This window comes from Nymphaea colorata, chromosome 12 (genome assembly GCF_008831285.2).
Source record: "Nymphaea colorata isolate Beijing-Zhang1983 chromosome 12, ASM883128v2, whole genome shotgun sequence".
NCBI classification, from domain to species: Eukaryota; Viridiplantae; Streptophyta; class Magnoliopsida; order Nymphaeales; family Nymphaeaceae; genus Nymphaea; species Nymphaea colorata.
Genome location: NC_045149.1, coordinates 3,733,820 through 3,749,607, shown reverse-complemented (window position 1 = coordinate 3,749,607; position 15,788 = coordinate 3,733,820). Strand labels below are relative to the sequence as shown.

General features: G+C 36.7%; 1 protein-coding gene across 2 annotated transcripts; it reads left to right on the top strand.

Annotated features, from left to right (window-relative positions):
* The first annotated feature begins 1,945 nt into the window (after positions 1-1,945).
* Positions 1,946-14,869, top strand: LOC116265713 (protein Dr1 homolog). 2 transcript variants are annotated; one of them, XM_031646533.2, is made up of 7 exons: positions 1,946-2,178; positions 2,432-2,550; positions 2,649-2,704; positions 10,687-10,776; positions 12,348-12,442; positions 14,406-14,474; positions 14,562-14,869. In XM_031646533.2, exons 3-7 carry the CDS (start codon positions 2,650-2,652, stop codon positions 14,706-14,708), a joined length of 456 nt encoding a protein of 151 aa, XP_031502393.1. In that variant the 5' UTR covers positions 1,946-2,178; positions 2,432-2,550; position 2,649; the 3' UTR covers positions 14,709-14,869. The 2 variants fall into 2 exon arrangements, with proteins under 2 accessions (XP_031502393.1, XP_031502394.1); XM_031646534.2 differs by lacking the exon at positions 1,946-2,178 and adding an exon at positions 2,228-2,364 and having other exon boundaries at positions 2,451-2,550.
* Positions 14,870-15,788: the final 919 nt, after the last annotated feature.

The following is a 15,788-nucleotide window of genomic DNA, read 5'->3' as shown; positions in this document are numbered from 1 at the left end:
ACACATCCCCTCCTATAGCTGAATTCAACCCTCAAAGACTATTTTTTGCAGCATTATCCTCGTTTGCCACACAACACCTGCCAATTCCTTGTTTGGGGGACCGAAAACAACCCACAATAGTTTGTTTTCTTCCATCCGAAACGATAGGGGGTACTTAGCCATCAATGATAGATCCATCGGATCCAGATATGATTGATAGCACTTAGTAGGTGATGTAGGTATTTGTTTCATATAAGAAAGGTGCAGCCATCACATTCATCAACAATGCCTACTTCTTCCATCTAGAGGTGGGCATGGGGCCTGGCACCTATCGGGCCCTAGTCCTGAAATTGGCATGGATGAGCCCGAGTTGGCATGCTGACTTCTTTTTTAATATTATTTTATTTAAACATATAAAATTATATATGTTGTTTTTATAATTAAATATATTTATATATTAAATTATGTTTTAAATGGGCTGAGTTAGGACGTTGGCTGCCTGGCACAAGCCTAACTTCTTATTTCTTATCGGGCCGGGCCAGCTTGATGCACAACCCTATTTCCATCTTCTTTGGGGGATTCCTTGCTAGTTTCAGTTTTCGGATGACTTTTCTTCATTTTGGCCAACTAAAGGTAGTTTATCGTACTCTTTACTCACCAGATCAACACCATGGTGATCAAACAACCTTATTAAGAATGTACGCGAGTAGTCACCAACCGTTGATGGAACTATCTTCGCATTGTGCACTGATCACTCTTTTTCACAGTTACACCCGAAATTCTTCTCCATTACATTTATTGGAAGCTCTTCTTCACTGTTACACGAAACATGGAAATCCCAGTAGAGAGGTAGTGATTAGAATTCCAAGGGTCGATGACACAATCATAATGATGCGAATACAAAGGGTTGGGGGTAGAATTGTAAATTTTGCTTGAGGGTAAAATTGTCTTTAAGGGTGTTTTGCGAGAAGGGCAAGATCCTTGCTGGTGAGTGTCATCTCAGCTGTAGGTAGGGTTGTTAATGAGCGAGTTCGAGCCGAGTTGAACTAGCTTGAACTCAGCTCGCGTGTTTTGGAAGGAACTCAACTCGGCTCGAGTTCGATTTCATTAGCTCAAGTTTGACTCGGCTTGAGATCTTAAAACTCAAACTCGACTTGAATCCAAAGATTGGCTTGAGCCGAGTCAAACATTTAATTTAAAAAGTTATTTTTTAAAGAAAGAGGCAGCATATAAACCATGAAACTTTCCACATATCAGTTACGTTATATTCATTTCAATCTATTTTTTTATAACTTAATGAGATGTATTTTGTATTTTTTTCTCATGCTTAACCGAGTTTAACCAAGTCGAGCCCACTTAACTCGAGCTCAACTAAGGTTGGGCGCAGGCCAGGCCACTGCTGGGTACACTGTACCCGGCTCGACTCGGGGTCGGGTTCGAACCCAGTAAAAAGGGAGCCGGGCATGCCCGACTCGTTATGGGGCTGGCTCGAGTGAGCCCGATAATTTATTTTTAAAATTTTTTAATTAATATATATTTTTATAATATTTATTGTAATTAATTATATTTATATATTATTTTATATTAAAAATATATTTTTAAATTTAATTCAATCGGACCCGAGCCGAGCTCGGGCTCAGGTTTTTCAAGTTGGGCCGAACCTGGTTTTTGGATGTTGGGCCAACCCAGGCCTGACTTGTTACCCGGCTGCGCTGGCCCGATGCCCAGGCTTAAGCTGGACTCGTTTTCGTTTAAGTTATCGAGCTCATTTCTTAACTCAAGACTTGTTTAATAAATGAACCGAGTTTAAACCAAGTCTATCGAGCGAGCTCGAGTCAACTGGACTCTTTGAACAGGCCTAGTCTGCATGGGCACGTAACGTCAATAACGTCACTTGTGGTAGTTTTGGTTGGCCCCTACGATTTGTTTAGCACCGAGTACTGTCGTCTTGAATGAATGCATCTGGTTGTGATACCGAAGTCGGCAGAAGTTGGATCCGGGTTAAGTCCCAACCCTTCGCGGCACCTTCTGTCTTTCTCGACCCCTCTTTCTTCCCCTCGCGTTCGGCTTTGGTTGTACCCTACATCTTCTCTTCCCTTTTCTGTAGATTTTCGGTCAATTTCTGTATCGTGGGTGCTCGGCTTCGCAGATTTCTGATCAACGCTGGACCAGGGCACGCTTCGTTGCTCTATCTGTTGGGTTGGTTGATTTCTCTTTCTTCTCGGTTCATCTCCTCTTTTGCTCTCTGGAAGAGCGCTTCTTACGTTAGGGTTCCGTTCTTTTGCATCGGTGGATTCGACGCGATGACGGGTCCTTGGTCAGTTTGCGAAAATGCCCCCAGTGCATTTGGGTGCTTTTGTGATTTTGGTGACCGTAAGAGAATAAGTATGCATGGTTGAGCTCGCGTTCGTTTTCTTAATCGAGCTTGGTTCAATTTGGTATTGTGATACAGGATATTGTCTGCATGATAGGGTGAATTCTGAGCCCTGTTGGTGCTCTACTTCTACTGAAGTTTAGCTTTCAAGAGGCCTTTACTGCTTTGATTTGCTTCGCAAAGCCGTACTTCTCAAGGTATGCTGTATCAACCCCAATCTTCTTATTCCTTTCTGTTTTCCCCCGTTTTTATAATTAAGATATGCTTATGGGTACATTCCTTGAACCTTGTGAAGCATGGAACCAATGGATATAGTGGGGAAGATCAAGGAGGATGTTTCACTTCCCAAAGGTCGGTATTGCAGCATGAAAATGCAGTTCCTAATTAGGTGTTCATACTCGTTTCTCTGTCAGCGATTTTCTTAGTTTTGTCATGTTGTTTTGTAGTAATTAATTTTTGTTCTGAAATTTATCATGTATCGATTTTCGATCGTTTTAAACTGAACATTGACTCATCACATAGTTATGCATCCTTAATGACAGAGAAACAATATGATTTGACCAAGCTATGCGGGTTCTTGAATTTGTTGATTTCTTTTCTAGATCATCAAAGGCAGGGTTGAGATAGTTTATTCAACTCTAATCCTCTTTTCCAATCTCTACAAGGAATTAAAATTTATGTGCTGAAACATGATTCCAACTCTGGCTGTTGCACGCCATAATTGCATTTGGTAGCTTCCAGAGTTACCTAAAAAATAAATCGTGGAAAATCACCAAAAATTAATCTACATCGATAGGAATAATACCTACCAAAATTTATGTACCAACGAATGCAATTTTAGTACTATACCATGAATAAATAAAACCATTAAACAACATACATCGTGGATGTGGAAGAATAAAATAGTAAAATACTATTATAGTAACTGTTCTATGAAATGAAACAAGAACAATGACTATGCCAGAATATCACTAAATTATCTAAATGGCATGTGTGTGTATATGTGTGCATGCATGCGTGTATATATTTTAACGATGTCTATGTGATGGTATATGTGTATGTCTACTGTCTATGCCATCAGATAGAGATTGTCAAACAATAATCACATATACGCAGTAGACACATTATAGAGGTGAATGCAATTGCATACAGTCACATATAGATGCACATCTAGTATCATACAAATACATATGTATGCACCATTGTCACATATATCGTGTACAGGTATTATACGGCGACAAATTTCTTGGGTATAAAAAGCCAAAGTTGTATATCTCGAGAAAATCTCGGCAATTTTTTTAAAACAATAAAACATTTAATAAATCGTAAAAATTATCAAAAAAATAAAAATTAATAAAAAATATGACAAAAACACGAAAAAACATGTATAATATGCGTTTTTTCATGTTTTTTTATTTTCTGGCTTTTTTAAAAAAAACACTTCTAATTGTTGTTTTTATACGGCTGACTTATTTCTCGGGTATTATATGCATTTTTTTCAAATAATATGCATTTTGTGACAATGGACTATGCCCACACCTTGTCTCATAAAAATTGTTAAAATAATACAGCATCATTTAGATTAATGTGCACATGGTCACATACTGTCTCTCTCTCTCTTTCACACACACACACACACACACACATATATATACATATGTATGTATAGAGAGAGAGAGAGAGAGAGAGCTATAATTACATAGAGGAGAGAAGATGGAAGAAAGAGTGTAGAGTGGGAGACCCATAGTCACATAGAGAAGGAGAGAAGAAGGAAAACAAAGATGTGCATATATATAGTAGAGAGGGCGACCCATAGTCACATGAGAAGACGAGAAGAAGGAAAACTGATATATATATATATATATATATATATATATATATATAGAGAGAGAGAGAGAGAGAGAGAGAGAGAGAGCAAAATTAAAGGATGATGGCATGATGAGAAGAATGCGGAGAAAAAGGAAGAAGGAAATTAGGAAAAAGAACATGGGGAAGACGAATAGTTACACGAAATGATGAAAAACAAAAAAAGAAGGATAATGATTGGAGAAGAAAAGGGGGAAAAAAGAACATGGAGACCTTCTTGTCAATGTTGTAAAAAGCGTATCTTTAGCCGTATCGGTCTGGCTTTAAGATACGCCGTATCGTAACGTGTCGGAACCGTATTGTATTTTTTTAAATTAAATCAGAAAAAATAGAAAAAAATCAAAAAATTAAAAAAAAAAAACAATAAATAATAATATGTTCTTCATAAAAAACATGTTTTAGAGACTGATAGACTTATTATTGCTATAAAGTTTCATCATTTGATTCTCATATAAAATTTCTAGTTACCCATATGCTTTATATTTCTTAATAATATATCTTTAACGTTATTAGTTTGTAAAAAAATGAGTAATATTTTAAAAAAGAAAAAGTCTTTTACCGTGATATTAGCATGTGTCTCATAATCTCATTGCCAGTCTATTCATTTGGCACTATGTGCCTACAATACCGTAGACAAAGAGCTTGAGGTGTTCGGAAAGGATGAAGGCCTTAGTGAAAGGGAAGTACGAGTCCCACAGGCGGGGCATCCGCCACGCTCGCCGTCATGGACGCCACATTCATCAGCGGTCTCAGCTTCAATGGCTTCTCTCTCTCTGTCGAGAAGCCCAACGCCTTCATTATCGACTACAACATCCCCAGGAAGGTTAACCCCTTCCCTTCGATCTCTTGCCTCTACCGTTTCCTCCTCTTGTAATTTTGATTCTTGAATCGAGTTTTCTCCTAATTTTGGGGGGTTCCTTTCGTCTTTCTTGTTTCCGGCGGTTGAGGGGAGTCGAATGAGTGGAAGGCGGGTTGAACGCAGCAGAAAGGGGCTTTTTAAGCGTTAAAAACCTAAAACATCCCGTATCGCACGATACGGTACCTGTATCGCACGATACGTGCGATACATGTACGATACACCCCCTTTTCACGATACAGGGGGTGTATCGTATCGCATTTTACAAACGATACGTACAACACTGCTTCTTGTCCTTGTGGCGGTCCCATCTGCCATGACACTGCACCTTGATTCTCTCCAACTTCTTCTCAATTTATCACGACATGTCCTTACCACTTTAATATTTTTGTTTTCCCTCAAGCTAGCTACTTCTAGTCCTGTACTAACATTGGCAGGATCATGAGTAGGAAACTCAATATCATCTCCATCTTCCACTTCTTGCCTTACCATAGCCTATTTCTATATTTTTTATCTCATTTTCTTTTTTTTTTCTTTTTTTTAGAACATCTATCATTTGCATATTTTTACGTTGCACAGCTTTCAGAAGACTTTTTATTGGTGAATGGTGTTTCAGGCTAGAGATTTCTATGGCAATATATTTTTGACAGTAGTTACAAACTAGTTTCAGCCAATTATCTTCTTTCATTCGTGTGCATCATTGTCATTCTGGGTTGTTTGAAGACATGTCTTCCAAAAAATACAAATATGTGTGAAAAATGGGAAATTTTTCATCTTGCATAACAGAAATAGGTTGTTACACGAAAAAATGGTCTTACTTCAACCACAAATAGGTCTTTAATGTGCAATCTAGCCTTCAATGGTGTTTCCTTAAATTGAAAAGAGTTCTCTCACACATAACTCCTAAGAGTGTTTAGGAGTTATGAGAAGTTATCCCAAACGAAGAAAGGGGGTTTGGGTTTCCTTTTCTTCTTCTATACCCATGTTGCACAATATGAGGTGATGCATTCCTTTTTTCTGTGAAAACCTTTATAAAGTGATTTTATTGTTCGAAATTCAATGGGAGAACACAACCAACCAACACTTTCCTTAACTCTTACCAATTAGTAGGCAAGGGTCTGTCCCACAGGGAACAGAGTATAAAGGTTTGAATTGAACTTCATAAATACTAAGAGATCGTTTGGTATCCCTTGGAGAAAAGTCCATTGTGGATTTTTTTCTTGATTTTTTCCACATGCATCAAATAGGAATATTTTCCCAGAATCCAGATTGGATTTAGGAAAAAAATCCACTACCCTTCATTGTGCACTCTGGACATTTAAGGACAAATTTCTGTAATTTGTTCAAAACCAAGGGTTATTAGCATACAAAATCAGTGTGAAAGATGCTGTTTGAAAGCTGACACTTCAAGGAATCAGACCCATTTTACAGAATTCAAAAAGCTATTATACTTAAAAAAAAAAAACTTTTGCATTTTAATTCAGAAAACAGTAAAATGCAGTTCTGTCCAGACCTGTTATTTTCTGATAACTGGAGCATGAAACAGTCATGAAAACTCTATCAAATGATATTCAGTTTTCACAAAATTTTGTCATAGGCTACATACATGTCAGCCTACTTTTGGTTAAATTTTCATATTAAAATTCAATCATTTGCCTGTTGAAGAGTATTTCATAAATTCGCACAAAAATCCGGTTTAAACTTTAAACTATAAAACTAGAGATTTGCGTAATATGAGGATTTAAACCTAATCTATGACTAATTGAAAATGTGCAACTCAAAATACATATTCTTCTAACAACTAATCTAACACGTTAACACATCTGAAATAGCACGTTTTATATGACAACACATACAAAATGACCTATCTACCGCTACTTGACCAGCCTAATAAACAAATAAAAAGGAAAACTATGTGCATCCATGATATGCAACTATGTGGATGCATGAAATGAATGATCCAGAACTGATCACACTTTCTCCAAGCCATGGACATTGGATATTTTGTTTATGTGGAAGGTAAAGCACCTTTCTCATGCTTGGTTTCACCATGCTGGTGTCGGAGCAGAACCATCAAGATGCTCATTGAGATCCTAGTTCGGTATAAACGGAAGTATCTGTCATTTCTGTCCTCTTCTCAATTTTTTTTTCAAGAAGTAATGCTTCTGTTTTTCAGTTTTTTTCTGTTTTACTTACTGCATTTGTATACTGTTTTTAGTATTTTACTGCATGCTTTTACAGTTCAATACTAGATACTATAGGTTGCTCATAACTTTATATATTGCATATGCCATATGGTCACATATGCCAATGTTTATATGTTTATAAGTTTTCCTAATCTGGGAACATGTTTTTTTTATATATTAATTGCATAAGTTTTGTAAATCAGTTAATATATATATATATATATATATATATATATATATATATATATATATATATATATATATATATATATATATATATATATATATATATATATATATATATATATATATATACTGCTTATAAGTTCTATATATGTATTACTTGTTTTTTAATCATTCTTATATATGTTATATGTAATATATGTTGTATGTTTATACATTTAAATTTCTAATACTAGATGTACAACAGCTACTTGTTTAATGCTTATGAGTAAGATTGTAAAATCTGAAATCAGACTCCACAGTATGTATATTACATGGAAGAAATAAAATGCTACAAATTTTAGAATCTAGGATGTGACTTTGATATAAAGTTATGAGCAACCTATACACACACTCCCCCCTTGCTGCACCCACACCCTTTTTATGAAATTTGCCTCACCTTGCACCCACACTCTGCACCCATATGACATGGAAAATGAGAACAAAATTCAGTGATTCAAATGACAGAAAGATGGGAAGCAAGAAAAGAATTAGGAATAACATGATTCAACGACAGAAACAAGAGAAAGAGTAGAGTGATTCTGATTTGTTGACTGAAAGAATAGATTCAGTTCTCTTTTTGTATATATCTGGTAAAGTCCTGCTAACCTTGCTCTGGTATCATATGACATTTTGGATATCAGTCTTGTGAATCACAGCTGTTCACTGTGCACAGAAAATAGAGATGAAAGAAGGAGGCACTGAATGGTTGGGGCGGCAATTGGGACAACACTCCTAACCCTAATTTTATTAATTAAGCATCATTACACTAATGACCAGAATACATATAACACAACAGCAATATTACAAACGCGTCAATACATCATTAATTAGTAACATGCCTAAATAAATAAAACAGCATGATAGATGTGCATCTGGATCTAGACCCAGATCCATACATCTATTTTAACACACGTGGGTCCAAATCCACATGGTTGACCTGCCAATTACTTTAGGTAATATTTTTGAATTCCTATTTGCATTACTCTTAATGCAATTATCCTAACTGCTTCAATTAATTTCCTATTTAAATATAATTAGAAAATCTATTTAAGATTGGCCAGCTATGTCACATGAGTGCGGGGATGCAAGTGACTGTGCAGATGCGGGTGCAGTAATTTTCAAAATTTTTTAGGTGCATGGTGCGGTGATATACTCTCTCTTTCTCTCTCTCTCTTGTTATATATATAATTAATTAATTAATTAATTTAATTAATTAATTAATATGTCAAAAACTGTGTGATAACATCGTTTGTTCAAATCTTTTGCTTTGATCTTCCATTATTGTGAATAAAATTTTACCATGTAATAAAGTTTAAACTTTAAAGGCTATCTGCTATTTTAGTCCAAGACCTTAAAGGGTGTCAATACTTTTTTAGAAAGTCAAAATGAGTGTGTTGTACTTTTGCCATAAAGGATGACCTTGTTTGTCTTTTTAAAAGGATGACGATGTACACAAAGAATAAAACATGGTGTAGAACTATCCTATGTCTAAAACATTGAAATAACTAAAGGAAAATAGTGATACTAGTAAAAAGAAACAACACCTTGGATAAGAACAAGAGAAACTCACCTTTGCTGTCACCAGTGTGTTATTTTCAAAAATTTCTTTATGCCACAAAAAGGAAATCCTAAACTTACTAAAACATGAAGAAGGGCTAGAGAAAACATGTTGGAAAATGAAGACAATCAGAAAATTAAACAGACTAGACTCGTGGACCCTAGAAGGAGAGAAAGGAAAAGAGCTTGTAATGATCCGGTGCTTCGATGAACTTAGGGAAGACTTGACATACTCTAGACTGGTCTCTGGTTTGAGAGGCCTTCCTAAAATGTCTATGCCATGGTTGACGCCTTTGAAAAGTTCCATCACGAGTTGGGGAAGCGGATGGTGGAAGGAGGAGAAGATGGAGAACCTTGTATCAAGAACCCCGTTGCAAGGTTCAAAGACTCCGAACGAAACCATTGTTGCTAATGATTGCTCCCATTCTCTTGCTCAGTGTTATCCGTATCGCACGATACTGGCCCGTATCGTGCGATACGTATCGTATAGGTTTGAAAAACCTATACAATATGCCTACGATACACGATACGCTTGTGTATCGTAGGTGTATTGACTGTATCGTGCAGTATGAGGGCCGTATCATACAATACGCCCGAGACACCCCTGTATCGTACAATACAGGGATAAAATTATTTTTTGTGATTTTTTACAGGTACGATATAGGGATAAAATTATTTTTTGTTGTTTTTTATAGAAGAACCTCTCTCTCCCTCTTTCTAAACACGTCTAAAAGTTGTGAGGGGGGGAAGTTTTACTAGTTTTTCTACAAAAATCGCCCATTTATGTGATAAATCATCGATTTAGAGGAGAACTCACTTGTGGATAAGAAGGTTTACTCATGGCTCACGGGGATGATGGGACCTTGATTGATGATAGTCATAATATATTATTTGTTGTCAACTTGTAATGTAATCTAAAACACTTTATTAAACTTTAAAGTTGTGATGGATGTTTATTATGTTCTTATGAATTTCTTGTTTGTCATTTCTAAATATGTTGTTAATATATTATAGCTTATGAATGATGTGATGAGCTTTTTTTATATAGAACACTTTTTTTTCAATTTCTTTTTTGTTTTTCCTGATTTTACTGATTTTTCTAATTTTTTAAAATTTTTACTGAGTAGTGAGAAAATGCATGTTTGGTAACTGTTGCTAAATGGTACACTGGTACTGTAAGATTCTCTTTCTTCTGCTTCAAATAATTTGAAAATTTCACTAGAAATGTTTGCTGTGCCTTTCATCTAAGATTTCCACATATATCTGGAAACAATGCTGATCATGTCTGTCATTTTTTGTTGCTATCTTTGGCTTCATGATTCAGTTATATCATTTATGAAGACCGATCAGTTGCTTGTCAGTTGTCCATTTTTTTTTATTTATCAGCTCACCTTATTTGTCAAATTTTTAGCTTGGATAGTTGATTCAAGTGCAAGAGCCAAACTGATGGTCCACGTAGCATTGTTATAACTTATAGCAATAAAGTGGCAGTTCTTATGTTGCATTCTTAAACATCATTAGGTTGACTCCAAAGTGATCCTTTTTATAATCTAGAATTCCTAATCTATCATTCTTCGCAATATGTTGAAGAGTGATAAAAGTTTGAAGTAGAAAAATCTGATTTGTGGATTTCATTGTTTCAGCAACAATGTTTAAAATCATAAAGGAGATGTTGCCACCAGATGTTCGTGTTGCAAGAGATGCACAAGATCTCCTTGTTGAGTGTTGCGTAGGTGAGATTATTTGATAATAGATGGCTATCAGCAATCTGCTGTTGTCAGGATTCGGGACATTTCTTTCTCATGTCAATGTCGGGAGTTTTTTGCCTAACTTTATCGTTGTCTTCCATGGACATGACTCAAAATTTTTGTATTTTTTTTTCTGCTGCTTCATGTATCTATCAATCTCAAGTAGGGCCTTGGTGAAGAAGGTGATTAATTTGCCTTTTCAGGACCTGAAACTACTGGAAAGAATCTTCTCATTGTGTGAAAAGCAGCTGTAAAGTGCTAGATGGTAAACTTGTCATAAATTGTGTTTACTGTAACAGATTTTTTCTTGTTCGTTGTCACATATAACTCAAGCACGAGCACAGAACTTAGCTGTGTTTGCTTCTGACATGCACGAAATAAGCAAAAAATATGATAAAATAATAGAAGGTTGTTATTGAGGTACTTATGTACTTCATTTGTTTAGATAAATATTTTAATTTACATGCAGAAATATATACTGGTTTTAGGCAGTATGTTCATTAGTCTCTGGGAGATTGGGCATCCTCTAGTTACCCATTTACCATTTGTATTGCTCTGGTAGATATCAACTTTTTGGCCACTAAATTCAATAAAATCAGTTGGGGATGGAGTCAGTACATGCAGCTAATTTGGGATTCGTTTGATGTGCTGGATAATCATCTTTGGATGATCCACCCAGGGTATATGGATCTAGAAAAAAATCAGATTTCCTGGCTGGACAATCTAACTACTTGTTTATCCGGTACACATTATGCCACACTCTTGATAACACTGTTGCTAACAATAAACATGACTCTTATGCACACATTTTTTTTTTTTGATAAATTCGTGATGAGACACAGAGACAATTGGACCTTAATTTTGATTGTGTTCTTAATGTTTACCATGATAACCACAACAACTGTGCATGAAAAATTCTAGAAAGTACAGAGACATATCCCAACAGTATTCAGAGCTACGGACGTGCTGGAGATAGAGGTAGACATGGGGAGAGAGAGTGTGGATGCTGTTGGGGATAAGAAGATGGGCTGGGCGGGTGCTAGAGAATGAAAGGAAGAGAGCAGTGTAAAAGGAGCCTCAACATTTTATGGTAACAGAAAATGTTCTACAACTTTGGATTAGGTCAGTGTTGACCAAGCCAAAATTGGACAGCCTCATCATGGGTTTGATCGTGTCTTATCTGAGTTTCGGCCTCCACCAATGTCTATAATCGTGTCTTATCTGAGTTTCTGCCTCCGCCAATGTCTGTACCCCTCTCCAGCTCGAGGTGTATTGGTCCCTTGAGTAGTATTGAGTCACAAGAGGTAGATTATACTTGACAGTTTTCACAACAATTGAGTTGGTAAGCACGGTTCTCACTTTTGTGTTAATCTGCAACTTCATCTTGCTGTTAATGGTCAGTGGGCTTCTGTTGCTTGTTAATTGTGTATATAGTATACAGTATATGGAATGTCAGACTTTTATGCTTGATAGGATATGTCACACTTTCTATTGGTCATGTTCTTAACCATCTCCTGAGATTAACTCGTTTATGCATTTTTCTTGAATATATGCAGAGTTCATCAATCTCATATCGTCCGAGTCCAATGAAGTATGTAGCAGAGAGGAAAAAAGAACAATTGCACCTGAACATGTTCTTAAAGCATTAGAGGTTTGTTTGGGCTACTACTTGTGCATCTTTTTTGTTTCATATTTCTCCAACATCTTAATACTACAATACATGTATATGTTGTAGTATGTAGGCAGGTCTGGTTTTTGTGTGTGTCTCTCTCTTAAATGTTGTATACATCACATCATAGCATGTGATGCGTCATGAAAATATTATGTCATTATAAAGTAGATTAATATTATCGACACCTGAAAGTTAGTCACAGAAAACATATTTAAAAAAAAAAAAACCGTTTTATGCTTCATAAATAGGTCACCTGTATAAATCTGAAAAAAGACGTTTTTTGAAAAAGATGTCAAAACAAAAAAAACATAAAAAACATGAAAAAAGTGGAAATGGACAAGGGAGAAAGGAGAGTCGAGGAAATAGAAGAAGAGGGAAAAAAGGAGAAACTAAGAGGAGAAATTGGCAAGGAGAAAGGAGAGACAAAGAAATAGAAGAAGAGGGAAAGGAGTCGTCCAGTGGGAAATGAAAAGGCGGAGGTAACAAAAAAAAGTGTCCATAAGGCTGCACAAAGTTCAATGAAAAGGAAACAAGGGCATTTGGGCCTGTAGAGGAGATAATGAAAGGTGTGTTGGGCTGGATGTGCAAGACTTGCAGGCAGGCTTGAACATTGCATGATGCTTAAATTTGCTTGAGCGGAGCTGATGAAGCATCGTGCAAGGATATGCCAAAGGAGATTGTTGGCTTACCGAGATAACACTGTGGTAGGGGACAGCCTCAGAAACTCGTGATGGACACTTGAGGAGAACCAAAGAGGTATGAAGGCAAGACACTCGTAGTCGGGAAGGGCAGAAGTCATGAAGGAAGTAAGTAGGAGACGGGACGCCTTTGAGATCTACTGCATCTGCAACAGAAGCAATCAAAAAGAGCCCGAAAGCTGAGAAGGGCACAATTGGAACAAAAAAAAATTGGTTTTTGTCTAGTGAACTGCCATACAAAGGAACCAGGGCTTGCTAAGACCATTGTCATGAAGGGCAGACAATGTCTTAACCATGAACAGAAATGTGTGAAGAACGATGGGTGAAGTGAGGCCCAAATTTGGTTGGCTTGTAGAGTTTATAGCCTGATGGACCAATTGAAGGCGTGACTCTTGTCTGTCCTCAGAGTGTCAGTGCGAATATATCAAACAAGGAAGCTAGCAAGATTGGCGATGGAGACTTTGAAAGGAAGGACTCTGCCATTCAATTTATGAAGTGCTTTAGCCAGTCCCAAGGTGTAAGGTCATCCACGAGTGAGTGAAGAGGTCTTGGTTGAGGTGCACAGTTTGGTGAAGAGATAGTCACCAAAGACTGCCCTTGAAATTGTTTCTGCAATGGCTGGGGAGAGAGCCGATGGGTACCAAGAGGCTGAAGAGTAGTAGAAGCTAAGTGAAAGGTTAAACTTTGGTGGAAGGTGAAACCAAATATGAAAACCTTGCCGAAGTGCCCACCGTTAGAGAGCACATATGGCACCTTGTCTGACCATCAAGGAGCCGAGAGCGAGAGGGCAGAGGGAGAGAGAGAGAGAGAGAGAGAGAGAGAGATGGTTCGTGCTGGTTAGATCCCTTGTTGAGTTGATACAAAAGGTACAATGTATATTTAGCTAAATAAAGTGTTAGAGAAGTTCATCACTTATTTATTGAAAAAGTTACGCTGGACTGGATTATAGTTTTGCAGAAATAGTATCTGTTGAGTTTAAATATGCTTTCTCTGTTGAAGAAACATCCTTTAACACTAAAAACCAAATGATTTTTTGTACAATTGACGCTGTCTCAGGTATTCCAGTGGATCCATTTGATAAAAGTCTGTCATGCATATATGGGTCATAATAGTAAATGGTTCCATGCAGCAAAGGCTGGTAAAGCGTGGTGTGCTGATCTAGCGTTGTGTTGTCTCACAGTAGTCTTTCTGCTGACACAATACATGTGATATAACATTGTACCTTGATCGAAAACTATACCCAGGTACTTGGTTTTGGAGAGTATATTGAGGAGGTCTATGCAGCATATGAACACCACAAGCTGGAGACTCTGGTGCATATTCTGTCTCATTATTTTCACTCCGGGTGATGTATATACCCTCTACTTATTGGCCTCTTTCTCCAATTTATCATTCAACAGGACTCCCCCAAAGCTGGAAAATGGAGCACCAGTGCTGAGATGACTGAGGAGGAAGCGTTAGCAGAGCAGCAGAGGATGTTTGCTGAGGCTCGTGCAAGAATGAATGGGACAAACTTTGCCAAACAGTCAGAGTCTGATGGTAATTAGGATAATTAATCTCTTGCAGTTCATAATACATGTTTAGATTATGTTGGTTGCACTTAAAGAGTGTGCCAGTTGCTCAATGCTGCAATGTTGTTTGTCATGAACAGGCATAATATGTATGTAATAGCATTCCTTGTGTAAAGGCAAAATGTATTTCATGCTTACGTGTTGCTCTTCCCTAGTCGATATTGTGGAAAAGTTTCCGGAGCAATGTGATTGTGATATTAACAACGACCTGGCTTTTTAAAAGTTTAACGTAGTGTCTAGATGGTCTAAGTACTTCGATCGAAACAATTGGTTGGGTTTACTCACTGCCCATGCTTTGGGAAACCGTCACAAGCTCGATAAAGTTTGTGTCTTTTCTTTAATATGCACAAATTCATTTTTTTTTAATCTCTAGGTAATCTTTGTAGATATTTCTTTTTAATTAATCTAGCGAAAATATGTCAATTACTGATGCTTAAATGTGGTTTCGTAGCAATAGTTGAACAAATTCATAATTTTATATGTTTTGTTGCAAACTTATCCAAATCAAAACTTTTCTTTCTTTGTTAAATATATTTAATAAAGTAGAAAATGAAGTCGGGGTTTTAGCACTTCGGGTGGCATATGTATGGGAATTGAAATCACGGGCGGAATGCTGAAAGAATGACCATATCCGACCCATGATTAACCACGTTCATGATTGTTGCTAGAAGTGTCATAAATCATAATGTTATTTTGAATAAAGACTTTTAGCTACAAATTCTAGTTGCTACTGTAAATTTTTAAAATCTGAACCCACTAGTTATGGTTTTGATATCAGTAGCACAACTTTTCTTGGGTATTGAGACAATTGTACAATTACTTTTGATATATGCCGACTTTGATTGACATGTATTTGACGAATCTATCATATTGAAGGCGTGATTGTTAGATGTAACAAACTTGGTTCAATAAAACAAGTTACCGTACTTGCAATGTGTTTAGACACATGATTTTGAAATCAATTTGAAAATGTTGTTTTGTGAATGTAGCCTTTTGGAACATTCTTGCTTAACTAAGTTCAAGTAATGTCCATAGAAAGGCATACAAGTTAGTATA

Bases quoted from the DNA above. Each gene is read 5' to 3' on its own strand.
- LOC116265713 (XM_031646533.2), top strand. From the start codon at position 2,650: ATGGAACCAATGGATATAGTGGGGAAGATCAAGGAGGATGTTTCACTT. The intron at 2,705-10,686 runs GTCGGTATTGCA...TCATTGTTTCAG, and splicing joins GGATGTTTCACTTCCCAAAG to CAACAATGTTTAAAATCATA. The intron at 14,475-14,561 runs GTGCATATTCTG...ATCATTCAACAG, and splicing joins ACCACAAGCTGGAGACTCTG to GACTCCCCCAAAGCTGGAAA.